Raw genomic sequence first — 26070 nt, 5'->3', positions numbered from 1 at the left:
ACCAATCCAGTGGTCCAGGCCATTGACAATTAAACTTTAAACAAAATGCACATTGTACTGTAATTACAGATCACCTTACCAAATTGCAGAAAACAACGCTTTACTCTCAGGAGGCGCTATTTTGCGTGGGTGGCGCTGCAAGCGAGAAAACCACAAAGCAGTACTCGCGCATGCTCTTATCTAAGACTAAATTACTCTTTGTGACCATGAACCACTACACTACAATGCTTGCAGTTGATACTGTTAAAATTTTTAACTGGGCGTTTTTTTTAAGGACATAATGTATTTCCCAACTAGGCTCGCTCAAGGCTGCACCTTCAAACCCCCACTTCTTGGACTCGTCTCTCCGAGAATATCATCAGAGGGGCTTCAGCTATAAAGGGCGTTACACTCTGGTAACTCACCCTCAAAATAAGACCGCAAACCTCACAAGAAAGCTTTGCTCCAAAAGATTTTAAAAATGAAACAACAGATACACATTCTGGTTTTAATGTTCAACAATTGTTTTACAATACTTAAAACAAACAAAAATAACTGGCCTTATTTAAACTTCTATTTTGAACTATAAAGTAGGTGAAAGCAATCACATTACAATGTAATATGAATGAGCGTAAAGTAGGTGGTCTATTTGGCAACATGCCATCATTAAAACATCACTGATTAGAAACTGGGGGATGAAGGTGATAATGAATATTAAAGAAAGTAGTACTATCTCACCTTAACATGTAGGCTAACTAATGATCTAACAGTCTTTGTCTTGTCTTTCAAACTTTTGCAGCAAACAAATTGCAAGCAATTTTTAATTATAGTTGGCTTCGGTTAAAATGTTGTTATATTTATGAATCCTGGAAATAATGGGTGGTGATAGTTTTTAATTTTATTTATAATATAAATTTGATGGAACTATAGTTTAAAACAAAAAAATGGTCAGTAGTGGAGTTTTATTACTTAGTGTCTACAGAAGAATCTCCACAGGAAGCATACAACTCACGTAGTTTCGGTTCCCTGCAAGAATTTCCGAAGATTTCCGAAGTTTTGCGTTTTGATATTAACGCCACTTCAGCCGCTAAATCAGAAGTTTCCAATGAAAACAAGCATGTTGTGACTAACCTAACCCAACCCTTCGATTTTTTAAATTTCAATTTTTGAGAGAAATCCGAAGTTGCACGAACGTGGTAGGGAACCAAAACTACGCGAGTTGTAGGCTTACCGAATCTCCACATGTGATTGGTACCTACATGGAACTGTAAAACAGAAGTGTACCCGAACAACAGCTTTGCCTTCCTGTCCTGATGATTTATGCCAGCCTTAAATTGCAATAAGGGATGACGTTTGACCATCTCTTTTAAATTAATAGGAATTCATAGAAGATTGTATTTATAAGATTTAATTTTACAAAAACTGTTGGTAATGTTCAAACAAACACTACCAGCCAGTTGAAAGTATCATGTTCAAAATAGATTTTTATGTTGTATTTTTTAGGTAAATATTTTAGGTAGTAGTGGAAGTATGTATTTTGCTTGTTTAAGGTTCAGAAGGGTGAAATTGGCTCAGGCAAAGAGTACAACATTGCCTTCACATGAATCTCACTGGCAGATTAGATTATTTTTGTGGACAATGCACCTCTTTGGGACTTAAGGCTGTGACCTAACCATTTTACGGAATAACATGAAGAGGGATGATACTTATATACGTGTCTGGAACAGTAAATCACAATGAGACACTTCTCAGAAATGTTCACGACTTTAAACATATTTTTTTGCTGGCGGTCAGAGGCGGCAGCCATCTTGTGGCGCTCGCCAAGGAGATCAGATGCGCGTCCTCCTTGGCGCAGGCGCACTACTGCAGCTTCTTGAGGTGCAGAATGTCGGACTTTAAATATATATTTTTTGCTGGCGGTCAGAAGCGGCAGCCATCTTGTGGCGCTCGCCAAGGAGATCAGACGCGCGTCCTCCTTGGCGGAGGCGTGCTACTGCAGCTTCTTGAGGTGCAGGATGTCGGCCATCTTGTGGCCCTCCTCCTCGAGGCACTCCTTGATGTCGCGGCCCGTCTTAACGGACGTGTGCACTGCGCTCTTGACGGAGTTGCTGTCGATGGTGCGCAGGCCGTACGCCCAGCCCAGCACCGCCCACACGCGGATCATGGCCGTCGTGAAGCCGTCCTCGTACGAGCCGTACTCGCCGCAGTTGTAGTCCCACGGCAGCAGGTAGTGGTAGAACGGCCAGTAGCTCTTGGTCAGCACGAACACCAGGTTGGAGTCAGCCGAGGCCCTGCGGGACACAATGTGCCGTATCACCTCGACGTGCCCCTGACAGATCCACGCGAAGTACCTTATATATAACTGTTGAAGCAGGGGCGCAACAACTAAATTTCCAAAGGGGGGGCAATATACCTTTTTATAAAGAATCATCGATCCCCCCCTATTGAAGCGGCGGTCCCCCCCGGGAAAATTTGTATTTCAAGGTGGTAAATGGTGGTATTTAATCAGTTTTATTATCTAAAAATTTATTACACAGCACTTTATTTGCCCCCGTTTGCCCCCACTTAAAGGTTTCAGAGGGGGGGGCAAAATACCCTTGCCCCCCCCCCCCCCTGTTGTTGCGCCCCTGTGTTGAAGGCACATATGGACCTCTTAACACTAGAGGAGGAGTCGTGGGCTGCGAACCACTGGAGTATAACAATCACAACGCGACAAATCGATTTCACGAGCTGTCACATTAGAGCTGAGGTGTACGCTCGTAGCGTGTGCGTCCTGCCTCGCCGGTTCAAGGTCACTCCCGACCCCACACGCCTCGAGCTGTGGCAGGACGAAGTGGTCCTTGGTGGGCCATGAGCTCAGTCCCACTTCTGGCGAGGACTTTTGAAGGGAACTTTCTTTCAGTGGCAGCTCAAGGCAGGACATGCACCCAGGGCCCCATGCCAGTCTTTTACAGTTTCCTTGTTCTCTGTGAGAAACATGGCCACAAATTGAAACGGATGAATTATAATTTTTATTAACATGTATTTTAATGTAGTGTTCATTTAAATTCTGCATTAAAAATTTTAGCATTCACAAAACTGACCTTAGTATAATTTTCAAGGAAATTATATATTTTTTTTTAGATGAAATACTAAAGCGATCGTCAAATTAAAATTGCAGGTTGGCTCAAAAATAACTATTTCAAAGAAATTACTTTTTAAATTTTCTGTGTGGTCCCACCAAAATCAGCATTTTATTGGGGGCTCTTCCACGCCCGAGCACTCCGATAAGGCCCTTCTCCAAAATATAAGGACATCACAGAAGAAAATGGCCCAGAGCCCCGCAGAGTCTAGGACCACCACTGCCTTCTTTACTTCCGGTAGACGAACGCATGACGAAAAGTGAGTAACAAATAGGGTAGGTAACGAGAATTGTAGGCATTGATCAGGAGTGGTGACTTCGTTGGCATGTTTGCATTACAATGTGCTTTCATACTTGAGCACTTTCATACTTTCATACTTGAGCATTCGCATACTTGCGCACTCTCATACTCGCATCTTTTCTCACTCGCGTACTTGCACATATTCCCATGAGCACACTATCACACTGTGAATGCGGAGCGCGAGGCGCCACGTCGCCAGCACTAGCCACGCAAGGCGAGGAGGCGAGGTGAGCACGCACTTGTTCTCGGGGTCGATGCCCCAGATGCAGACGGAGGTGTTGATGAGCCAGGCGAGGTGCAGCGTGACGCAGTAGCGCAGGCAGCCCACCACGAAGAACGAGCTGATGATGGTCTCGCCCCAGTACTCGACCGGCGCGTTGATGGGCAGCAGGAAGCACAGCACGGGCATCAGCAGCCAGTAGAACCTGCCGGAACCCCAACCCGCGTCCCCGTCCATTATTATCTTCCCTAACCTCACTTAAAACTAAGTGTAGATGTAGGAGGGGACCTAGGTGCGTCTCAGGCCGAAGCTTATATTCCTGGTCATGCCGGGGTTGGCCATGCAGGTAAGGGTCACATGCATCGTGTGCTAGGAGGGGATTGGCCAGCCATGGCAGCGATTGGCACCATGACTAACTCCCCTATCCTAAAACTATGCCAAGTTGGGGCCCAGGTAAAACCTGCTTAGACACAGGGAAAACCCTGGGCACAGACCGTAGGAGTGTACTGGGTGGCATGGATGAAGAGCTGGACAGGGTAGAAAAGGATTTACCTCTCGGAGGGGTTGGCGGGGTTAAAGTCTCGTCGACAGAAACACTCAACACGGGCGGATCCCCATATTTTGGCCTATATGCTTACAATAAGCAGAAAACTTCAAAATATGCAGAAGTTTTCCATAAAACGTAGTCTTGACGTTCACGTTTATCAACTCCGTTTCACAGTCACAATTTGGCAAGAGCAAGCTGACCCTCCTAGTTCATGTGAGAGTCATCAGGCCACGCTCGGGCTCACCTCTTCTGGAACATGACGACGCCGTCGGCGTCCAGGTCGGACATGTCGACGGCCTTCTCCATCTCCTCGCGGTGGGGGTGCGCCGTCTCGACGCGCGACACCACGTGCGCGTAGTACATCCCTCGCTTGTGGTTGTAGGGGTCGTTCTCCGTGCCGAAGTGCTTGTGGTGTATCCGGTGGTCCAGCACCCAGTCGTAGATGCTGCCCTGCGACCCAGCGACAGTCGTGTCCATCATGCACCGATTGGCGTAGCTGTGTTCATAAAGTTGGGGGGGAGAAATAATGATTTTGATGTCATGTAAACCCATTACCCTCTTACTAAGACGGGGGGTCCGGGGGTCCTTCACAGGAAAATTTTGATTTTAAAAGTGCAAAATAGCACTTTTTAAGCAGTTTTTGTATCTAACCATTGGATACATCAATGTTAAAATTATTATTTTTTCCTTAAGATAAAATTTGATGAGTGAAGAAATTACAAATAAAGTTGGTCAGAATAATATTACAAAATAAAAATATCACGGTCTAGAAAGTTGGGGGGGACAGTCCCCTCCACCCAAAAAAATCAGGGGGACACATCCCCCCTGTCCCCCCCGGTTCCTACGCCCTTGCATACACCGTGCACCACCTCACGTGGAACTGTATTCGGTCACTTCTTACACGACAGCTTCAAGTACAAAGCCCAGCTTACGGCTGGGTACAGTGTCCATCAGGGAAAATGACACCCCCAAGTCACCAGCACAGTTTCCAGCTGGGTGCAGTAAGGTTGGAGTATGTCAGGTTAGGGATGGGTGGTGCAGGCCAGGGACGGTGAGAGGGCTGGTGGACACACTCCCTGTTCCATATCCCAACTAGAACTAAGGAAAATAAATGTTATATATATAATTAATCTGGCATCTGACCTTTGAATTCCGTCAAAATCTTTTTGAAAAAATGTGTTATTTTACTTTTTAAAAAAATACTATTGTACAATGAAAAATTGTATTTAAGTTAGGCAAGTCTTATATTAAATTCGGATGACACCAAATTATATAATTTAATAATAGCATTTTAAGGATCTATTATTTTTTAATATATACCGGTACTTTTTCTTCATAATCTCGGGACCACTGTTCAAGTGCGAGGCATTCTGTGTGAACCAATGCTATTGTTAATCCGCCCTCTCTAATTTCAAAGGTAGGTCCTCTACTGGTGAAGGCTATGCCAAAGTGTTCTACCTCTAGGTATACATGAAACACGCTAGAAATGCGTGGTTCATACTAGGTAAGAAGCAGTGATGTATGCTAGAGAATAGTGTTTAAGTTAGACTGGTGTGTGACCAAGGGCAGGTAGGAGAGATTTGTGCAGGGAAGAGGTATGCTACTGGAGAGTTAGGAGGTATGCTACTGGAGAGGGAAGAGGTATGCTACTGGAGAGGGAGGAGGTATGCTACTGGAGAGGGGGGAGGTATGCGACTGGTGAGGGAAGAGGTATGCTACTGGAGAGTGAAGAGGTATCTACTGGAGAGGGAAGAGGTATGCTACTAGAGAGGGAAGAGGTATGCTACTGGATAGGGGGGAGGTATGCGACTGGTGAGGGAAGAGGTATGCTACTGGAGAGTGAAGAGGTATCTACTGGAGAGGGAAGAGGTATGCTACTAGAGAGGGAAGAGGTATGCTACTGGAGAGGGAAGAGGTGGGCTACTCACCTGGCCGACGGCTGTGTGGCACAGAGCCAGGAAGATCCTGAGCGGGGTGCTGGCCTGGTATGAGCGGTGAGCCCAGAGCCGGTGGGCGCCTGCTGTCACCCCCAGGAGAGACACCATGGCCAACACCGCCGCTGCAACACCCATTCTTTAAATATTGTTTCTCTTAACGACCTCTACTCAGCACACACTATTCAATTAATCAATTTTTTTTATTGTATGTACTATTTAGGTTTCTTAGTTGTACGCTTTAAGCCGTGATTTTTTTCTTTGGACTAACCTAAATCTCTAATAGTGGCACATTGTTAATAAGTTTATGACTAAGTCATTAGTAATTGGTGCATACAGGAATTTTTTTGATGTGTAAACTTCCTTGCTCCATATATACATCAGCATTTGGTAAGAGTGAATTGGAACGGAAGTTGCATGGAACGGATGTGTGCAACAACTGTGCTACCACCAGTGGCGGATGGCGCGAACCAAAGTCCAAAAAGACAAAGGAAAACTTTATATTGGTAACTGTTTAAGGAATGTTGACAAGATGGGCAGTATTTTAATAAAATTCCTTTTTTGAAAATCAGGTACAACCCGGGGTTCAGTCATTATTCAAATAGTTTTCGTTTGGTTTAAGTGGAAACGTTTCTTTATACCTATAGTTGAAAATTTGTATTGCTTTGTATTATAAGTTTACTTGCAACTTGAGAACACATGAATTTGCTCGTTATGATGTTAGATGTTCACACATCACTGGCAAGCACTGAAAGAATCGTTCACTTTTTTTTTTGGTTAGAGGGTGGGTGGATTTTCAAAAAAAAAATATTAAATATAAAAAGTTTTTCAAATAAAAATTGCAGCACTATTACATCGAACACAATGGTATATGGGCATACAGAAGTATCCTTAGGTGACGTACTTCCCACACAGTAATATACTGTCTTCACTGATAATTTGCTTTTTTTTTTAACCCCATGGAGGGAGGGGGCGTAACCCCACCCTGCGTCCGCCGCTGTCCTGAGTACCTGTGGAGGGAGGGGGCGTAACCCCACCCTGCGTCCGCCGCTGTCCTGAGTCCCTGTGGAGGGAGGGGAAGTAACCCCAGCCTGCGTCCGCCGCTGTCCTGAGTCCCTGTGGAGGGAGGGGGCGCCACCCCACCCTGCATCCGCCGCTGTCCTGAGTCCCTGTGGAGGGAGGGGAAGTAACCCCAGCCTGCGTCCGCCGCTGTCCTGAGTCCCTGTGGAGGGAGGGGAAGTAACCCCACCCTGCGTCCGCCGCTGTCCTGAGTCCCAGTGGAGGGAGGGGGCGTAACCCCATCATGCGTCCACCGCTTTCCTGAGTCCCTGTGGAGGGAGGGGAAGTAACCCCATCATGCGTCCGCCGCTGTCCTGAGTCCCTGTGGAGGGAGGGGAAGTAACCCCACCCTGCGTCCGCCGCTGTCCTGAGCCCCTGTGGAGGGAGGGGGCGTAACCCCATCATGCGTCCACCGCTTTCCTGAGTCCCTGTGGAGGGAGGGGAAGTAACCCCATCATGCGTCCGCCGCTGTCCTGAGTCCCTGTGGAGGGAGGGGAAGTAACCCCACCCTGCGTCCGCCGCTGTCCTGAGTCCCTGTGGAGGGAGGGGAAGTAACCCCAGCCTGCGTCCGCCGCTGTCCTGAGTCCCTGTGGAGGGAGGGGGCGTAACCCCACCCTGCATCCGCCGCTGTCCTGAGTCCCTATGGAGGGAGGGGGCGTAACCCCACCCTGCGTCCGCCGCTATCCTGAGTCCCTGTGGAGGGAGGGGGCGTAACCCCATCATGCGTCCACCGCTTTCCTGAGTCCCTGTGGAGGGAGGGGAAGTAACCCCACCCTGCGTCCGCCGCTGTCCTGAGTCCCAGTGGAGGGAGGGGGCGTAACCCCATCATGCGTCCGCCGCTTTCCTGAGTCCCTGTGGAGGGAGGGGAAGTAACCCCACCCTGCGTCCGCCGCTGTCCTGAGTCCCAGTGGAGGGAGGGGGCGTAACCCCATCATGCGTCCACCGCTTTCCTGAGTCCCTGTGGAGGGAGGGGAAGTAACCCCACCCTGCGTCCGCCGCTGTCCTGAGTCCCAGTGGAGGGAGGGGGCGTAACCCCATCATGCGTCCACCGCTTTCCTGAGTCCCTGTGGAGGGAGGGGAAGTAACCCCACCCTGCGTCCGCCGCTGTCCTGAGTCCCTGTGGAGGGAGGGGAAGTAACCCCACCCTGCGTCCGCCGCTGTCCTGAGTCCCTGTGGAGGGAGGGGGCGTAACCCCACCCTGCGTCCGCTGCTGTCCTGAGTCCCTGTGGAGGGAGGGGGCGTAACCCCACCCTGCGTCCGCCGCTGTCCTGAGTTCCTGTGGAGGGAGGGGGCGTAACCCCTCCCTGCGTCCGCCGCTGTCCTGAGTCCCTGTGGAGGGAGGGGAAGTAACCCCACCCTGCGCCCGCCGCTGTCCCGAGTCCCTGTGGAGAGAGGGGGCGTAACCCCACCCTGCGTTTGCCGCTGTCCTGATTTCCCATGGAGGGAGAGGGCGTAACCCCCACCATGCGTCCGCCGCTGTCCTGAGTCCCTGTGGAGGGAGGGGGCGTAACCCCACCCTGCGTCCGCCGCTGTCCTGAGTCCCTGTGGAGAGAGGGGGCGTAACCTCACCCTGCGTCCGCCGCTGTCCTGATTTCCCATGGAGGAAGAAGGCGTAACCCCCACCATGTGTTCACAGCTGTCTTGAGTCCCTGTGGAGGGAGGGGGCGTAACCCCACCATGTGTCCGCCGCTGTCCTGAGTCCCTGTGGAGGGAGGGGGCGTAACCCCACCCTGCGCCCGCCGCTGTCCCGAGTCCCTGTGGAGAGAGGGGGCGTAACCCCACCCTTCGTCCGCCGCTGTCCTGATTTCCAATGGAGGGAGAGGGCGTAACCCCCACCATGCGTCCACCGCTGTCCTGAGTCCCTGTGGAGGGAGGGGGCGTAACCCCACCCTGCATCCGCCGCTGTCCTGATTTCCAATGGAGGGAGGGGGCGTAACCCCACCCTGCGTCCGCCGCTGTCCCGAGTCTCACCGCGTGGACCGGTGTCGGCGCGACTCACCGAAGAGCGAGGTGCAGACGTAGGCGTCCCTGAAGACGACGAAGAGGCCGTACACGGCGCCCACGTGCAGGTGGATGTGGAACAGCACCATGGGCCACTTGATGTCGCGCTTGGCGCGCGGGGGCGGCGCTGGGGGCGGCGCCTTGTCCGTGCCGGGGGCGGCGTCCGTGCCGCCTCCGGGCTTCGCGTCTCCCGTCGACATATCTGCTGCTCCTGCGACACAGGAGGGCGGTCAGGGGGCAGTGAAACACGCTTCAAAAACTAACATGCACAGTTTCGATTACTCTTTTGTCCGTTTATTTTTCAAACTGAGAATACTTATTTCAACGAAACATTAAACTGGATGGAATTAATTTTTTTGATTTATGTATATAAGTCATTCATTTCCTATTCCAAAAACATTTTTTTATCATATAGACTACTTAAAAAGATAATACATAGGAATATTGCATGTTAACATTGGTTGTTGTATGCAATTTTGTATTCATTAACTTCGTTACCATGTGTATTTCAAGTGACCATAGGCTATTTCAGCAAAATAGCAAAACTTATAGCCAGGAATACTGCAAATCCTGTAAATTGTGAAATTACAGTCGGCGCTCTTTCGTGCTGTACTCTTTGATTCAGCACATTCTATTATCCAGCACTGATCGATGGCTTGCGATGGAAATATTTTTTTTTCGGAGGACTAGGGTGTTTGCTGACCTTGACCGACAAACATTTTCAAACAGAAACGCCAACCTTTATTTTTAGTTTCTATAGAACGGCTTAACACAACTTTTATTAGATATTATTAGACAGTACTACACGTAATATTTTCTTTAGTATTCCCGTTAAAACCATACTACACTTTTAGAATTCAGCATAAACGCTGATCTGGCACAGCTGAAGCCCCGAGGTGGCAAGCAAGCCGGCTGTAACAATGCTCGCTGTGTTCCGCACTGATGTCTCCAACTGCTCGCTCTCTGAAGGACTCCGACACGCAGAGTGCAGGCGTTTCGCCGCGGTTTGACCACGGCCAGCTACAAGGAAGTACCTCCAGGGTCATGCTTCAAGGAAGTACCTCCAGGGTCATGCTTCAAGGAAGTATCTCTAGGGTGATTCTACAGGGAAGTACCTCTAAGATAATGTTACAAGGAACTATCTATAGAGTAATGCTACAAGGAAGAACCTCTGGAGTCTTGCTACAAGGAAGTATCCCCGGGGTCATGTTGCAAGCAAGGAAGCACTGCCCGGACACTCGCCGCACGGCACGTGCCCTCCAGCGGACACGAGTGCCTCGGCGCGTGCCGGGAAGGTCAGCACGAGCTGGCAACACGCGGAGCTGCACTCCTCGGCGCTACTCTGGCCTGACCCAGAGGTGTCGCGCCGCGCCGTGTCTGCGAACAACTCGCTCAGGGCGGTTGAGTGGTCTTGTTTCCGGATTTATTTTTGACGTGACAACGTCTAGTAAATCGATGAACGCCGGCTGCACGCACGAAAAAGTGTCACGTTACGCACATTGTCCCGATACGCTCATTGTATGCTTGCGCCGCATCTATCTCTCTTCCACTCGATTGTAACAACCATCGATTTGACTTTTTCGAGGCACATTAAACTTGAAACTCTCCCATTTGTTTTCCACTTTTCCTATCATCGTCCTATCCTTAACAGAATAACACAGATTGGAAGAAGTTAAATAGCAAACATGTATAAAAGTTATAGTTAAAATAATCTGTTCGTTAAAGTAATAAACATATTTTAATTGATGAGTGCAAATAAAAGTAAATTTATCGATTAAATTGTAGATTTCATTTCACTCGTTCTTTGTATCCATACATAATAGTGATAATTCAATAAAAATGATTCAACTTTATTCATAAAAGTATGCAATCATTTCATAAATGTTTTGTTATTACGTGGTCACGTTAAACTATCGTCCGTAAACGAACTTTACAGACGACCAATTTTTTAAAAAAAAAAATTCTAAGAGAGTGAAAGTGGTTAAAACGCGTGTTTTCAAAGAAATATTGAAACATTAAACACCTTTACAGGTTATTACGCCTTTATCTTCATTTCCCCGCCATTTAATGTTATGGTCACCGCTCAGATCTCACAGTTGTCCTACGCACGATGAGAATACTGCTGCGCTTAGAGGCGACACCGCGCCAGAAGCACCAGCGAGCGTCGCGCTTATCGTCCCTGATCAGGACGACCTTGTGGACAATGAGATAAGGCAACAGGAGGACACAGAAAGGGCTGTGCAGAGGGACCAGCCCAGCAAATGCCTGGGGTGATGCTGTTATACCTTGCATAGCAACAGATCACAGGATGGACCAACTGGGATTCTAAAACAGCTCCCCCTGGATTGCAAAACTCAGTGTGTTACCACTGCGCGGGCTAGCTCCATGCAGGGGCACAACAGGGAGGGAAGGGTATTTTGCCCCCCCCCCCCTCTCTGAAATCTTGAAGTGGGGGCAAACGGGGGCAAAGAAAGTGCTGTGTAATCAATTTTTAGATAATAAAACTGCTTAAATAGCACCATTTTCCACCTTGAAATACAAATTTTCCCGGGGAGGACCCCCGTACACCCCGCTTCAATAGGGGGGATCGATGATTCTTTATAATAAGGTATATTGCCGCCCCCCCCCCCCTTTTGGAAATTTAGTTGTTGCGCCCCTGGCTCCATGCAAGGATCTCAATACCTGCGACATGGCTTACCTGGTATTCTCTTACCGACACACCTACAGTGGCGCGGCAACAATGTCCTGCCGCCAGCTCTCTTGCTCGTGTGTGCGTGCCAGAGTGGCCTAAGCGCCCACGAGACGGGCTCTTCCGAGCTACTGACCGGGACAGTGTAGTCCGGCAAGTAGCGAGGGGGGGGGGGGAGAGAGTCAGGGGAGGGAGGCCATGTCACGTAGTCACGCGCGCACGTAGTCACGTAGTCACGGGAGCAACCGGGTGTGACACGACGGGAAACACTGCGCCGACGAGCGGAACCCGACGGCGGCGACGAGCGACGAGCGACGAGCGACGAGCGACGAGCGAAACCAGAAGCCCCCGCCGATCAGCACAGCCCGAGTCCGCACCGGGCGAGCGGCCCGATCGGTGCCGGACGACAGAGCGTGCCGGACCACGTGATGCCTGATGCAGGAGCTTTCACCGCACCGACTGTGCAGTGAGCGGTAGGCTGCGCGCGTGCGGTCCCGCCAATTAGCGGTCTCCGTGCGGGAGCTGGGTCCTCCGCGGCTGGGAGAAAGCCGAAACAAAAGAACCAGCGGCGCCCTGTGATTGGCTCGCGTCCGGACTCCCCCCCCCCCCTTCCCCACTCCCTTTGCTAAGAAGAGGCCCGGGTGAAAGTGGTCACAGACGTAACAACTCCGAGGGCATTGGGTCACGGCCAGCGCTCGGACATCGAGGAAGTATGTCCGTCCGTCTGGCCCCGCCGGCGCTGCGGCCTGGTTCGCTAAGGGTGCCACGCACCTCAATAGTAAATCACAAAGGACTAAAGGACCAGCGTTTCTTTAATATAAACGATTTATCTGACAAACATATTTTATTCCGAATTATAGCCACTTGTTTATAATTTCACGCTGTGAATTTAAAAATTAATAGGTTCAAGACGATTGGGCAAAATAAATTAAAATTCAATAATGATTTACCTTGGAAATCTAAAACTTATTCTTATTTCATATCAATTTAACAAAGTTATTCACAATGCTAATACATTTGGTTAAAGTTTTAAAATTAAATTTTTAATTTTAAAAATTCCCAAAACTATCGTTATGTAGGTTTTAGGTTTTTATGTGAAATTGTATATTTAGAATTGCGTGACGTGAAATCCTATATTTACTGACGTCATGGAAACAATTCGTGACCACAATTTTTTTTCCTTCAATTTCGTCTGCAAAATGTTTTAGTTTAAAGTGTTTATACTTGTGCTAAAAATGTAATATTTTTCTTTGGCGTAGTATATTTTGTTTTAAAAATACCAAATATTTTCAAGCAAGGACAGCAATTATTTTGGACTTTTGAAAGCATTTGAAAAAATGTTGTGCCCGGCACTGACAAATTATTACTTTTTAATTTCGCAGTAAAACCGTTTAGAACAATCGGTCATTCCAAATGTTTAAAATACTGAACTGTAGCTTGCAGTTGAGCTCAACATTGCATTCCTCGGCCAGAGGTGACGAAGCACTTAGCGCTGGACACGTGTTGAACATACTGTGGCTCGGTGTTGTTATTATCACATCTGTACACTTTTATAAATAACAGCGCATTTACATTCCTTTTAACGAAGAATGCGCCCCAAATGCACGTAGAGTTATTTAAGATAAAACTGGACCTTCGTATAAAATACGCGCAATAATTTGGGTAAATAGTACCAAAAAAATCTAAATAATAGAAAATAATTTAAGAGGTCCTAGATTGTAGGGTTGAAAAAATATTTTTAATGCATAATATGAAGAGACCGGAAAAATTCGCAGATTCATTTCGCGATGTGCTGGATTTCAAATACTTATACATTTGCTTTCCTTTCGCCATTGGCGCACGGCTTATCTGGGCGAATGTAGGTCAACGAGACAAAGAAGTGTCCAACCACAGGCAACCCAGCCTAGACAACTCTCGAGTCAGCAGCCAATGAGCATGGGATGTTTGCCCGATTATGTACAGGACTGTGCAGTCTATCCTGGAGATCACTGAAAAATCGAATTTTTAGGTTCCTAATATTTTGCAATAATAAATATTGTTTTGACTGGTACTTCTTTTCTCTATATAAAAATTAAGACTTATTCTATTAAAACTCAATCATATCGTAAAAATAACTGCTGACTTATACTAGTAAGCTGGCTCTTCATTATAGTAGCCATTTAATTAATCCCACTTTGCCGTTTTATGACATACTTTTTTCCCTGGCGCTCTATAAATTTAATTTCAATAAATAGAATGCTAAATGACTAATGAAAGTGCAAAATAAGAGTCCTTTGACAAATACAGACGTGGAGGGTTTCCAAAAACAAAGTCGAATGCAATTGCCTTAAGGGAGAGGGAAAGGAACAGAAAAGACATTACCTCGAAATGAACATAATATTATTCTAAAGTTTGATTTTCAAAATTTGGCTTCGTTAAAGTTAAATGGAATGCCTAAATATAATTGTGACAGGCTGCTATGTTCCTTGTTATGTTATTAGCGTTTAGTATTTAATTTTTTTTTAGAATAACTACAACTTTTTATACTGTCAAAGAACGCAATTTTTTAATATCAACAAAAAAAAATGGGCCTGGCATAAACACTTCTGAAGTCAAATTGGCGTATTTTGCTTCCTTCCCTCCCCCTTAACTTCCGATACAGGAGTAGCTTCCTAAGACGAGAATGCGATAATTCAACAGTGACGTCAACAATGGCAGTCATTACTTACCCAACACCAAATGGAACTAAAAAAAAAACAGCAAAGATAACAAATAACCTACTTCATTACTTTGTTTATTTCAAAGATGTGGGAAATGCGTTAAAATAGGCTTTTGATTAAACGTATTATCTTTGAAAGATTTGTGCAATGGGAGTGCATGACTTGATGTAAGCTTTTGGACATACGCCATTGCTAAGCACGTGTATGTCTGTAGAAGAAAACTACAAAAAACACAAAAGACAAAAACACAAATTAAGCAAATAATTGCTGTAGTCAACAGGATATAAACACCACATAATATTCCATAACAGGAATGTGGTCAACAAACAAAGAAAAAAACAAAGAAAAATGGATTAACAGAACGAAAAATCCCCACAAATGATGACAGCACAAAAATGTTGAACCCAAAAAAAATTCAGCACAACAGTTGAAACGAGACAAAAAACACGACAAAACGAAAAGACGAAACAAATACAATAGTTTTCCAAAAACAGAAGAGAAAGAAAAAAAACACGATTGAACGATTTTTTTTTTTTAAATTTCAGACTTCCCTTTGAAATGTGAGTACTTCCATTACCACCCGAAATACTCCATCTCACCCGGCCAAGTCTCGAAGCGGGGACCGCCCATGACGTCATCGACTCGGTTACGAAACTCGCACCTGGCTGAGACTCCGCTCAGCTGGCGAGCGTGAAAGTCGTGTTGGTTCTGGGTATATCGTCTGACCGAGCGCGTCACAGCCTGTCGTACGGAGAAACCAGAGAAGGGGAATTCCTTTGAAAGACTCGCCGCCTTGTTTGTGCATCTTACTGCGCGCGTCAGAACAGCTCTTGTAGTTCCCGCCGTGCTCAACAGAGAGCACTGGCTGTACAGTAATGGCGGAGTACGAGTGGTGTCAAATTATTCTCCAAATCTATTTGACAATAGAGTTGGAAAGTTAATATTGGGTGGAAAACGACTTCCCATTTTCTCCATCAAATAAATTTGGCCAATAACCTAAAATATTTTTTTAATCGTGTCACAATATCAAAGTTTATTTTTCTTTTGAACAGTTTCAAACTTTTCCTTTCAATATATAATTGATATAATGGTGGAATTAAATTATGCGTCACATTACTGCATGAAAATTTTGAAATTGTATGATTTTAGTCAATTTATTAACTTTGAGAATCTCTGTCAGTTTAATCCAAATTAAAACTAGTTACATAATTAAATAAATGTTCAGTGATTGTGTTCCAGAGTGTTCCAGAGTCCTGAAGGAACTGGCGCGAGTCCAAAGCACACTTCTGTGGCACCTGGCATATTATCAGATTATATATAGCGAAATTTAAGCTTAGTGCTTGACAGCTGATCTAGACATTTTTGAACTCTTGCCCTGTGTCGAGAAAGCGTTAAAACATGAAACCACTGAACCACCCTGAATCAATAGTGTCTCAAGAGAGAATACACAGCCTAAGATTTTTCAGGTACAATGTCCTTACAAATAATTTCGGCGTAGCATTAAACAGTTTATTTATTTTTGACAAGGTGGCTTGTGTTGGTGAAGAATAAAACCCAGTTCCTGATCATCACTGAGATCAGGCAATTGCATTAAAATCGTCAATGTTGGTTAAGTGTGGATGACATGAAATGTCTCCAGTCCTGCACACGAGCGCGATCCACGCTCCGACCTCGTGAGTAGTGTGCAGCAGTCGGTTCTGCCGCAGGACTCAGGTCCGCCATCTTGGATCCTCGGCGATCCACACTCTCAGCATGGAAACGTGAACCAGCCGCCGCAGTCAGGTTGTGTACGACTCGACCTCAGGCCACTTCCTGAAGGAGACTACGCGTAGTGCAGGTTTATTACGTATTTTTGAAACTTGCAATCACTTCTTTCTAGGACTATTTTATTTTACCACATATATTCCAGGGTAGTTTTACTATCGCAAAGTTTCATTCGTCATAGCATTACGTTAGGTACGTCCCCTAATGTTTATAAAAGAGACCATGTACGGGTTTATATTGCTGCACGTGAGTCTGCCATCTTGACTCCTGCTCGTGCGTGTAGCAGAAAAATAGAACACGTTCTATTGCGGTTTTGGCTGAGGCTCCTGGTATACCCGGGGCCAGACTCCTTGGAAGGTGCCGGTGTGTAGGACTGGCTCTGTCGCCCGGAACGACCGTCAGAGGTAGCCTTCCCGGAGGTACAGACATCCGGGAGGCAGTGCAGGGGTGAGTGTGCGGGCACCCGGAGCTGACTGAGCTGTCGCCGCCTCAGGCGCCTACTTCTGCGCGAGAAGTGAAACCCGTGAGAACAGATCTCGCTCGTGCGAGACGAGTCCCCGCTCGCCACGCCTCAGCTGCGAGCTGGCGAGACCCCTCCTGCAGCATCACCTCCTTGGAGCGGGAGTTGCCTCGTCCCGAGGGAGATACTGTCATCCACACACTTGGGCGTCAGGACGGAAACCCCACAGCCTGCTCAGTGGCGTAGCCCTGGCAGGGGGGGTGGGGTAGGGAGAAGAAAAATTAGTAGGGCCATGACAATTTCGCGAAAAGATCCCGAGAGAAGCTGGAAGTTAAATTACTGTAGCATCGTCTGTGTTTCGTGATTGGGTGAGTTACTTTGAGATGCATGTCGATTGTTACAACAACCAATCACACTAATTCAGTGTGGAAGCAAACTCGTCCTTAGTGGCTCGTGCAAACAAGGCAACGACTTCTGTCGCAGACGGCCGCCAATCACAAGGAAGAAACCGCTGGTGTGGGTATACCTTGTTGCAGTCTAGTAGGCGTTCAGATTTTTTTCGCGATAATTTCCTGCCCCTAATTATAACAGCAATTTATCTGCATAAGATACCATTTTGGAAAAAATATTGTAATCCTTGGTGGGCAACATTTTGGTTTTTTCCTCCATGTTACAGCCCTCATACACAGAAACGGCAGGAACTGTGTTTTCAAAGTATGTACCTAGTCTGTACTTAATGCCGGTTTTGTACACGTAAGCACGTCTTTCGTACAAACTTGACATGTGTGTGTTTCGTGTGTTTATTAACATTAACATGTATTTCTGATTTGTCTGAACGTAAATTAAAAACAAAGTTTAAAAAAAAATAAACCAAAAATATAAAATGACCAGTTTTATTCTTTTTCAAGAAAAATCATTACAGAAAAAAAAAATTATCTGTCTAAACGTTGGGGCACTAAATTTCTACTATTCCGTGAGATTTTAGTGTGACAAACAATTTTGATTTAAAACGTCGAAAATCTATTATAAAGAATGTTTCTTGTAAAAAATGATATAGTATTTACACTGGACGCGCTTCTTCGCTGCACCCTGGCCGCGGCGGTCTGCTATAGCATCAACACAGAGCACCTGTTGTGCGCGACTTCGAGTGCCTTCAATGCCTTACACTGCCAAGTGGTTTTTTTTTACGTGAATACGTCTTTAAAATTGCTTCCATAGTGGGAGGCAATTCAAAAAAAGAATGATAAATTCGGGGGATACAGTTTGGTGTTTGTAGCTACATATCTAACATCTCCATCCAAAATTAAATCACACCACTGGATAGCTAAAGGATCAAAGAATTCGTTACGCTAAGTTAGGACTGAGACGCATCGCGCGCGGTGGAGGGGGAAGCGCCGCCATTTTGAAGTCATTTTTCTGCGTTTCGAGGTTTCCATTCAGTATGGCTTTCGACTCGGAGAAGCTACGACGTTCGTTTGAGTTTCAATCGTCAGCTCTCGTCAAAATCTATCGATTGCGTGTATAAAGTACTATTTTTAATTAGTTACAGTGAATATATATGGTGTTAAAATATAGAAAACATTACCTGTTACGTACAGGTATTCACCTTCAACACACGGCCGCGTCCATGACACAACCACACGCCATTTTTTTTTTTGTTATTTTACAAGGATAGTCCTTGGAAATGCAGTTGCCAACGTTATCACTTATAAAATCGCAAAGCAGAGCTCTGTACAGTTTGCAAATTTACAAATTTCGTTGCATGGTGCGCGCGCATCGTGAAAATTCACTCTCATCGTATTTTTTTTTCATAACGCGCCTTAAGAAGTATAACTTCAAAAGAAAACTTGATGTAAGCTTTTGGACATACGCCATTGCTAAGCACATGTATGTTTGTAGAAGAAAACTACAAAAAAACCCAAAAGACAAAAACACAAATTAAGCAAAAAATTGCTGTTGTCAACAGGATATAAACACCACATAATATTCCATAACAGGAATATGGTCAACAAACAAAGAAAAACAAAGAAAAATGGACTAAGAGAACGAAAAAAAACAACACAAATGATGACAGCACAAAAAAAATTGAACCCAAAACAAATAGCACAACAGTTAAAACGAGACAAAAACACGACAAAACGAAAAGGCGAAACAAGCACAATAGTTTTCCAAAACAGAAGAGAACGAAAAAAAAACCCACAAATGATAACAGCACAAAAATATTTAACCCAAAAAAATTCAGCACAACAGTTGAAACGAGACAAAAACACGACAAAACGAAAAGGCGAAACAAGCACAATAGTTTTCCAAAACAGAAGAGAACGAAAAAACCCCCACAAATGATAACAGCACAAAAATATTTAACCCAAAAAAATTCAGCACAACAGTTGAAACGAGACAAAAACACGACAGAAGGAAAAGACGAAACAAACACAATAGTTTTCCAAAACAGAAACATGTGTATGAGCCACCGGTGAACCAGCATCAAAAGAAAAGCCAGAACCACGCTTAACTACTCCGAGCAAGTAACCGACGCACAAAGCGACTGCCAGCACGGCCCAGAGAGAAACAACCAGGTACATTTCCCGCACTTTCTAATCGAATGGGTGCGTGAGTTGCCCGCCGTTCATTGGCTGACAAACTGTGAGCTGACCCGTCTCTGCCTGAGACGTTGGGTGTTCGGTTTGTTTTTATTCATTCTAAATTTTACAAAAGAAACGGTTCAGTAATGATTAGATAGAAGTTTTTTTTTGCATGTTTTGCGTGTGTTTCACAGGAGTGAAATCTGGGGAAAAAAAATTAATTCCAGCTAGTGATTGAGATGCAAATGAACGACAGGCAAATTTAAAAAAAAAAAAATAGCATATAACACAGAGCACGTATATTGCGACAAAACCGCTCTGTAAAACACAACACTTAATGGACATGCAGCTAAACCTCAGAATAATTTGACCTACATTAAACAATAGAAACATCTAACTAAAGAAAAATATATGGCGGTGAATTTTGTGTGTCATCCTACTCCACTAGTTGGTGTGGTGTATTTTATGAACAAAATTGCCAACACTACATTATTTTTATTCAATTGTATATTTATTTGATAAAGTTTATATTAAACCTCTTTTAAAAGTGGTAGTCACCAATTTCATTCTTAATAGACAAAAATTAAAAATTAGAAACTAACACATATTTAACTGATATAGTTTTAAATTTTCAACTAAAAATTTCACTATAAAATGGTGTACATAGTACCAGATGGAAAATATTAAATTTTACCTCTTAAAACTGAAAGACAGTTGACTTATAAAAAAACAAAGGTCTTGATATTTCATTTAAAAACAAAAGTCTTTAAAATTTACGGCCCGGACCCCTTACGTACGAACATGTCGTATTTCATCAAAGTTACCTTTTTTATCTTCCATGTTGTCTTCGCCCACCAGTTTGAAGTTTGCTTTTCTTGTAAATGTTTACTTGTTCCGTATTTGCTTGTCACGATTTTGATTGGCTGATCCCGTTCAACATCCCATAAAGTTAAAAACTCTTGATATATGAAAAAAATTATTAATCGTAACTATTGCCATTTCACGCTTCAAAAAAACATGGTTTCGTTTGTAACGTTGGCGGTGACTTAATGGCCATCCAACTTTTTTTTAAGGAGTTTGAAGAGAAAGTTATGCGGATGGTTAGATAGCGTGACAAGGCCTTTATAGAGTCTTGCAAGACGCTTGTAATGGTCCGTGTTCCAATTGAACTCTCAACAATAATTGAGCCGTACGCATGTTCGTGAGCTCCGCTCAGACCTCAAATGGAGCCGGCAATTTCACCAATGCCCTGTTGCAATTTACACTCACTTTAATCTGCTTAATCGCGAGTTTGCTTGTTTTTTTTTTCCGTCACAGAAGAAGCTGGGAAACTAACGTTTTCTCTCAGGTGTATCGACTATCGTTTTAGCCAACTTTCTTTTGGGTGGGAAAGTTTTTTGGCACCTCCTGTTTGCGGGAGTGTGCGCCCGTGTGGCCACAGACACCCTGTGGCTGTCAAAATTAGGGTGGATATGCTATATTTGAGATTTAAAGTTTGTTAAGAACCTTACTTGGACATCAAACTACTTTTTTCACTGTTTTAGAAAACACCTATCGGATTGAAATGTTTTCTAGTGTAAAAATGTTCATTTTTGGTATTTTTGCTAAACATTTTAATGTTTTTTTTTAATTTAAACCAGTTGTAACATCTAATTTCGACGAATTAAACTGTATAAAATTTGAAAGTTAACACTTTTTCAACGAACACTGTAAAAATCTTTTTGTACATTTACAAGGGAAATTGTTGGAAACTCAGTTGCCAACGATATCACGTGCAAACCTGCAAGGCACAGCTTTGTAAAATTGCAGATGGTACAAAGCTATGCCTTGCAATTTTACAAGTGCTATCGTTGGCAACTGAGTTTCCAAGGACTATCCTTGTAAAGGAACAAATATTTTTTTTTACGGTGAATGTACGTAAATGTTAATATTGGTAAATGTAATTGAATATTACATACATTTTAATTGCAAAGAACACTGTTTACAGATTACCCAAAGATCTTTAAAAAATAGTATGATCGTCTTCATAAACGTGTGGGTCATGAGTTTCATTGGATTGAACTTGAGCTGCTTACAGTCTTCGGCCAACATTGTTCTTACAGTCATTGTTTCTAATTGTATCTTCGTGGTTTCACTGACAGATGCACGAAGTTCGCAAAGCTCATTAAAACTTAAATTTTAACTTTGGTAATGCGAATTACACACGGTGGACAGAAAATATGAAAATGATGACGATAGAACAAATTTTCCTCATTCAATGACCCCTGGCTTATCAACAATCGGCTGCTCGAGGGGATATGATGCAGGTCTGGTTCACTGCCTTCAGCTATACGTCCTCTGCTACCGCCGCGGGAGTCGTAATAGTTGCAGACGGATCAGTTGGGGCATGCGTATTTCGCGAAAAGATTCCGGGACCAGCTGAAAGTTAAAAATACTTTAGCATCGTCTGTGTTTCTTGAATGGGCGAGATTCTTTCAGGTACACGTATACTTTCAGCACACCAATCACAGTGGTTCAGTTCGGATTCAAACGCGTCCTGAGTGGCTCGGTCGAATAAGGCAACGACGTACGTTTCTCGCAGACGGCCGCCAATCACAAGGAAGAAACCCGTGGGTGCGGGCATACCTTGTTGCAGTATAATAGGCGTCCAGATTTATTCGCGAAAAATGCCTGCCCCTACGGATCAGTTCGCCCAGTCTCGTCCTGCGCCAGACGTGAGGCGCTGCGAGAGAGAGGCCCAGGCGTCGCCGCAGCTGATTGGCGGATTCCTTCGCGTCGACCTATCGCGTGATACTCGACTGCTTGGTCGACTGTTGTTTCGGGTCCTCTGCTGAGCGTGTTCCACGACGAAGAGCGTGTTCCGCGACGAAGAGCGTGTTCCACGACACGAAGAACGTGTTCCGCGACGAAGAGCGTGTTCCGCGACACGAAGAACGTGTTCCGCGACGAAGAGCGTGTTCCGCGATGAAGAGCGTGTTCCGCGACGAAGAGCGTGTTCCGCGACGAAGAGCGTGTTCCGCGACACGAAGAACGTGTTCCGCGACGAAGAGCGTGTTCCGCGACGAAGAGCGTGTTCCGCGACGAAGAGCGTGTTCCGCGACGAAGAGCGTGTTCCGCGAAAAGAGCGTGTTCCGCGACGAAGAGCGTGTTCCGCGACGAATAGCGTGTTCCGCGACGAAGAGCGTGTTCCGCGACGAAGCGCATGTTTCGAGTTGTAATACCGTGTTTTGAGTTCGAAGAGTCTATTTCTTGCTGGAAAACCGTGTTTAGCGCTCTAAGAGTGTGTTCCTGTTTTTAAGAGCATGTTTCGAGCTGAATAAACGTATTTCGCGCCGGAGGATCTTGTTTCTGGCTGGAATATGTTTAAATTGGTTGATGTTCTACAACCACTGCGAATTTTGTTTGCTGTATCAAAATTATTTCTATGAAATAATTTTTCTACAGTGACGAAATTCGCGCTGGTTACAGAATGTCATAGAATTGAATATAAACAGACGCTCAGTGTTTTATCTTAAATAGTTTATAAATAATTTTTTAAAAAAAAGTTCAGTCACAACTTCAAAGACGTTTAGATACCAGATGTTTTCTACTTATTTTGTCATGTTGAACCCGCAGCCGAAAATTGTCGGTGAAATTCAGACTCATCCTGTATATTGCAGATGTTTTGAAAAATTAGATATTATTTTTACTTTTTTTTTAACATTTTTTGGTACTCATAAATTAGGAAAATTAAATGTATATAGAACTGAAACTTATTAGATTTAAGAGCACTGAGATTACCTTGGCTATTTCATGATATGGTGTGTATTTCTTAGGGGGAAAAAATGGTGTAGCCGTCAAAATTCTCACATTTTTGAGAATTTTTATTGGCTGTGTAAAATTTAATACAATTTTTCTTTCTTCCATAATCACTCCGTGACAGCAGGCATTTCACTCCAACAATGCGCAGGAGATTTCCTGATGTTGACAAAACTCTTATGAAGGTTTATATAGACAAACAAAGCCATGCCCAGTAACAGGCACAGGATATTTCACTTCTTAAATTTTTGGTAACTTGACCCTGTCTGCAAGGATTTTATTAATGGGCCAAGTTTATACGTAGGTGAATTGATCAAAATGAGGTATTTTACATGCTCAAAACCTAGAGACGTATAATTTCGCGAGGGACTGAAAGGTAAGTACAGTATACACTCAGGTAAGTATACACTCATTTCCCGTATTTATTCAGTAGCAAAACAAAATTGAAAAAAATAACATACACCGAGCCCTGCATCTGGTGTGTTGTAACGGTTGACTTTCAGTTTTTTAGAAACGTTTCAGTAAACTTCGTTTTCTGCATCAGAAAATCTGAAGAGATAACTGTGAGTAAATTGGTGCGGTCCCACAAACAATTATTACAAGTATAGTACTGAACAAAATTATGTTTCAATTGCAACACATGCGATTGCGATCCCGTAAAGTACTGGATGTATGTTTTAAAGCAGCACCCTGTTGAAAAATTATGTCGAAGAAATAATTGGGGATAATCCTATTATTTGTCTGACCTGTTGTTACCCCCACATTATCCGGAAGCTTAGTGTTCTATCGTGAATACTTTTTCTTTAATTTGCAATAAAAATGTATACCAGTACTTTAGCTGCACTTGAGCTGCACTTTAGAACTCAAGTCGTGTGTTTTCAACATCTGTTAAACATTCAGCCCATTATTACCGCAGTTATTCTGACTCAGACTGTATATAATATTTATTTTTTCCAACGCTAATAATCGCTCCATATATTTGCTGGTGTTGGGAAATTTCGAATTCAAATTTAATAACTTGATATTGATTCAAAAGTTCAAAAATATAAACATATATTTAATGCATTCGTTGCTGGTAGATAACTCTTACACAAAAAAAAATGAATTGAGCTAAGAATTTTTTTTTTCTGAAATTATGATTTGTCTCCTGAAAAACCGTATGTATATGTGTGTTATTAATTGCTTTTTTCTTGGACATCTGTAAGAGTGCGGGGAACATTGTTCCACTGCACGTTTACAATTTGATCCGACAAATCATTGATGTTCGATTGAAAACTATATTCGAATTTATATAGCTATATCGTAGGGGCATGCATATTTCGCGTAAATATTCCGAGACTAGCTATAAGTTAAATCACTGTAGCATTGTCTGTGTTTAGTGATTGGGTGAGTTTCTTTCAAGTGCATGTCTGCTGTTACAACACCAATCACAGTAATTCAGTTCGGAAGTAAACGCGTCCTGAGTGGCTCGGTCAAATAAGGCAACGACGTCTCTCGCAGACGACCGCCAATCACAAGGAAGAAACACTTGATGTGGATATACATTGTTGCAGTCTAATAGGTATTCAGTTGTTTTTTTTTTTTTTCGCGAAAAATGCCTGTCCCTAGCTACACAGGTATACGGGCACGTACCTGGCCTCCGGGGCTGGTGACACCTGGCGGCGCTGGTGTCTGTGGCGGCGGTCGGGCGAGAAGTGAGGCGCCCACACGCCGTGTCCAGGGGCGCGCGTCGTGCCTTCCCCTCCCTTTCCCCTCCCTTCCTCCCACCCCTACCCCCTCCCCCTCCAGGAGTCCGCGGTCGGCAGCTCCAGCCCGGCGCGACATCCACACCACAGACCGCAGCTAGATACATACTTCTTTTGTACATTCATAGATAGCGTTGATTTTTCACGTGATAACGTCTTTATAAATAGATGGAACGCCGGCTGCACGCACGGAAAAAAATGTCACGTTTCGCCTGAGCCGAGCGTGCAAGAACCGGCAAAACCACCGTGCGAGAAAATCTTCTATAATATCAAAACAGGTTAAGGCGGACATTTTTTAACTAATTGTTACGTGATTTATAATTAAACAAAATTATTTTAGTTAAATTTGCAACAAAAAAAACCTGTAAATAATATTTGAAAATTAAAAAGTGTGCAATTTTTCATCATTGCTTTCCTATGACGTTATCACGTAAAATTATCGTCCGTAAACCGACTTTACAGACAACCCCCCTTTTTTATAATTAAATAATAACTGAAATGTGCGCGGAAGTGTTGAGCATCGGGCTGCAACCATGAGCGTGGGAACAAAGCAGAGCGCACTCTGCCTGCTGTTACACACGACCTATACTTCTTTTGGTTCGATGACTTTTCGGTGGCGGAAAATTCGGCTAAGCGGCAATGAGGACCGTGTTGCTGAGGCGGAATGTTGTTATGAGCTGTGGGGGTTTCTCCCTTTCCGACACACACTCAACCAAAGCATTCCGTCGCTGCTACATCTCACCACCATCTCTTTTTTTTTTGTGCTGTCATCATTTGTGTTTTTTTTTTTTTCGTTCTGTTAGTCTATTTTTCTTTGTTTTTCTTTGTTTGTTGACCATATTTCTGTTATGGAATATTATGTGGTGCCTTATATCCTGTTGACAACAGCAATATTTTGCTTAATTTGTGGTTTTGTCTTTTGGGGTTTTTTGGAGTTTTCTTCTACAGACATACATGTGCTTAGCAATGGCTAGAGACCGGAAAAATTCGCGATTTCAAATCCCTAAAGGATAGACTCCATGATCCTCCATGCACTCGTGCAAATTACATCTGCTGATTGTTTACCGACTCGTAACACCTGTTGACTGGAATGATCGTGATTCGCTAATTCTTCTGTTAAAGATTTTTCATTGGCCCAGAGTCCTTCAGATAAACTGTGGCCCAATCACTG

At 44.3% G+C, this 26070-nt stretch overlaps 1 protein-coding gene across 4 annotated transcripts; it reads right to left on the bottom strand.

The window, feature by feature from the left end:
• Nucleotides 1–473: 473 nt before the first annotated feature.
• LOC134543035 (acyl-CoA Delta-9 desaturase) lies at nucleotides 474–24844 on the bottom strand. 4 transcript variants are annotated; one of them, XM_063387735.1, is made up of 6 exons: nucleotides 24787–24844; nucleotides 9161–9373; nucleotides 6097–6227; nucleotides 4413–4618; nucleotides 3641–3826; nucleotides 474–2270 (listed from the first exon to the last, which is right to left on the bottom strand). In XM_063387735.1, exons 2-6 carry the CDS (start codon nucleotides 9360–9362, stop codon nucleotides 1970–1972), a joined length of 1026 nt encoding a protein of 341 aa, XP_063243805.1. In that variant the 5' UTR covers nucleotides 9363–9373; nucleotides 24787–24844; the 3' UTR covers nucleotides 474–1969. The 4 variants fall into 4 exon arrangements, with proteins under 4 accessions (XP_063243805.1, XP_063243806.1, XP_063243807.1 ...); XM_063387736.1 differs by lacking the exon at nucleotides 24787–24844 and adding an exon at nucleotides 11861–11965; XM_063387737.1 differs by lacking the exon at nucleotides 24787–24844 and adding an exon at nucleotides 10197–10256.
• Between the last annotated feature and the right edge of the window lie 1226 nt (nucleotides 24845–26070).

The sequence above is a fragment of the Bacillus rossius genome (assembly GCF_032445375.1).
Source record: "Bacillus rossius redtenbacheri isolate Brsri chromosome 9 unlocalized genomic scaffold, Brsri_v3 Brsri_v3_scf9_2, whole genome shotgun sequence".
NCBI classification, from domain to species: domain Eukaryota; kingdom Metazoa; phylum Arthropoda; class Insecta; order Phasmatodea; family Bacillidae; genus Bacillus; species Bacillus rossius.
Note: the sequence above shows the minus strand (reverse complement) of the source record. Positions and strands in the feature narration are given on the sequence as shown.

What these genes read in the sequence shown, in the direction of transcription:
- LOC134543035 (XM_063387734.1), bottom strand. An exon ending in CGTCTGCACCTCGCTCTTCG is followed by an intron (nt 6,228 to 9,160) that starts GTGAGTCGCGCC and finishes TGGGTGTTGCAG; the next exon opens with CGGCGGTGTTGGCCATGGTG. An exon ending in GCCACACAGCCGTCGGCCAG is followed by an intron (nt 4,619 to 6,096) that starts GTGAGTAGCCCA and finishes GCTGGGTCGCAG; the next exon opens with GGCAGCATCTACGACTGGGT.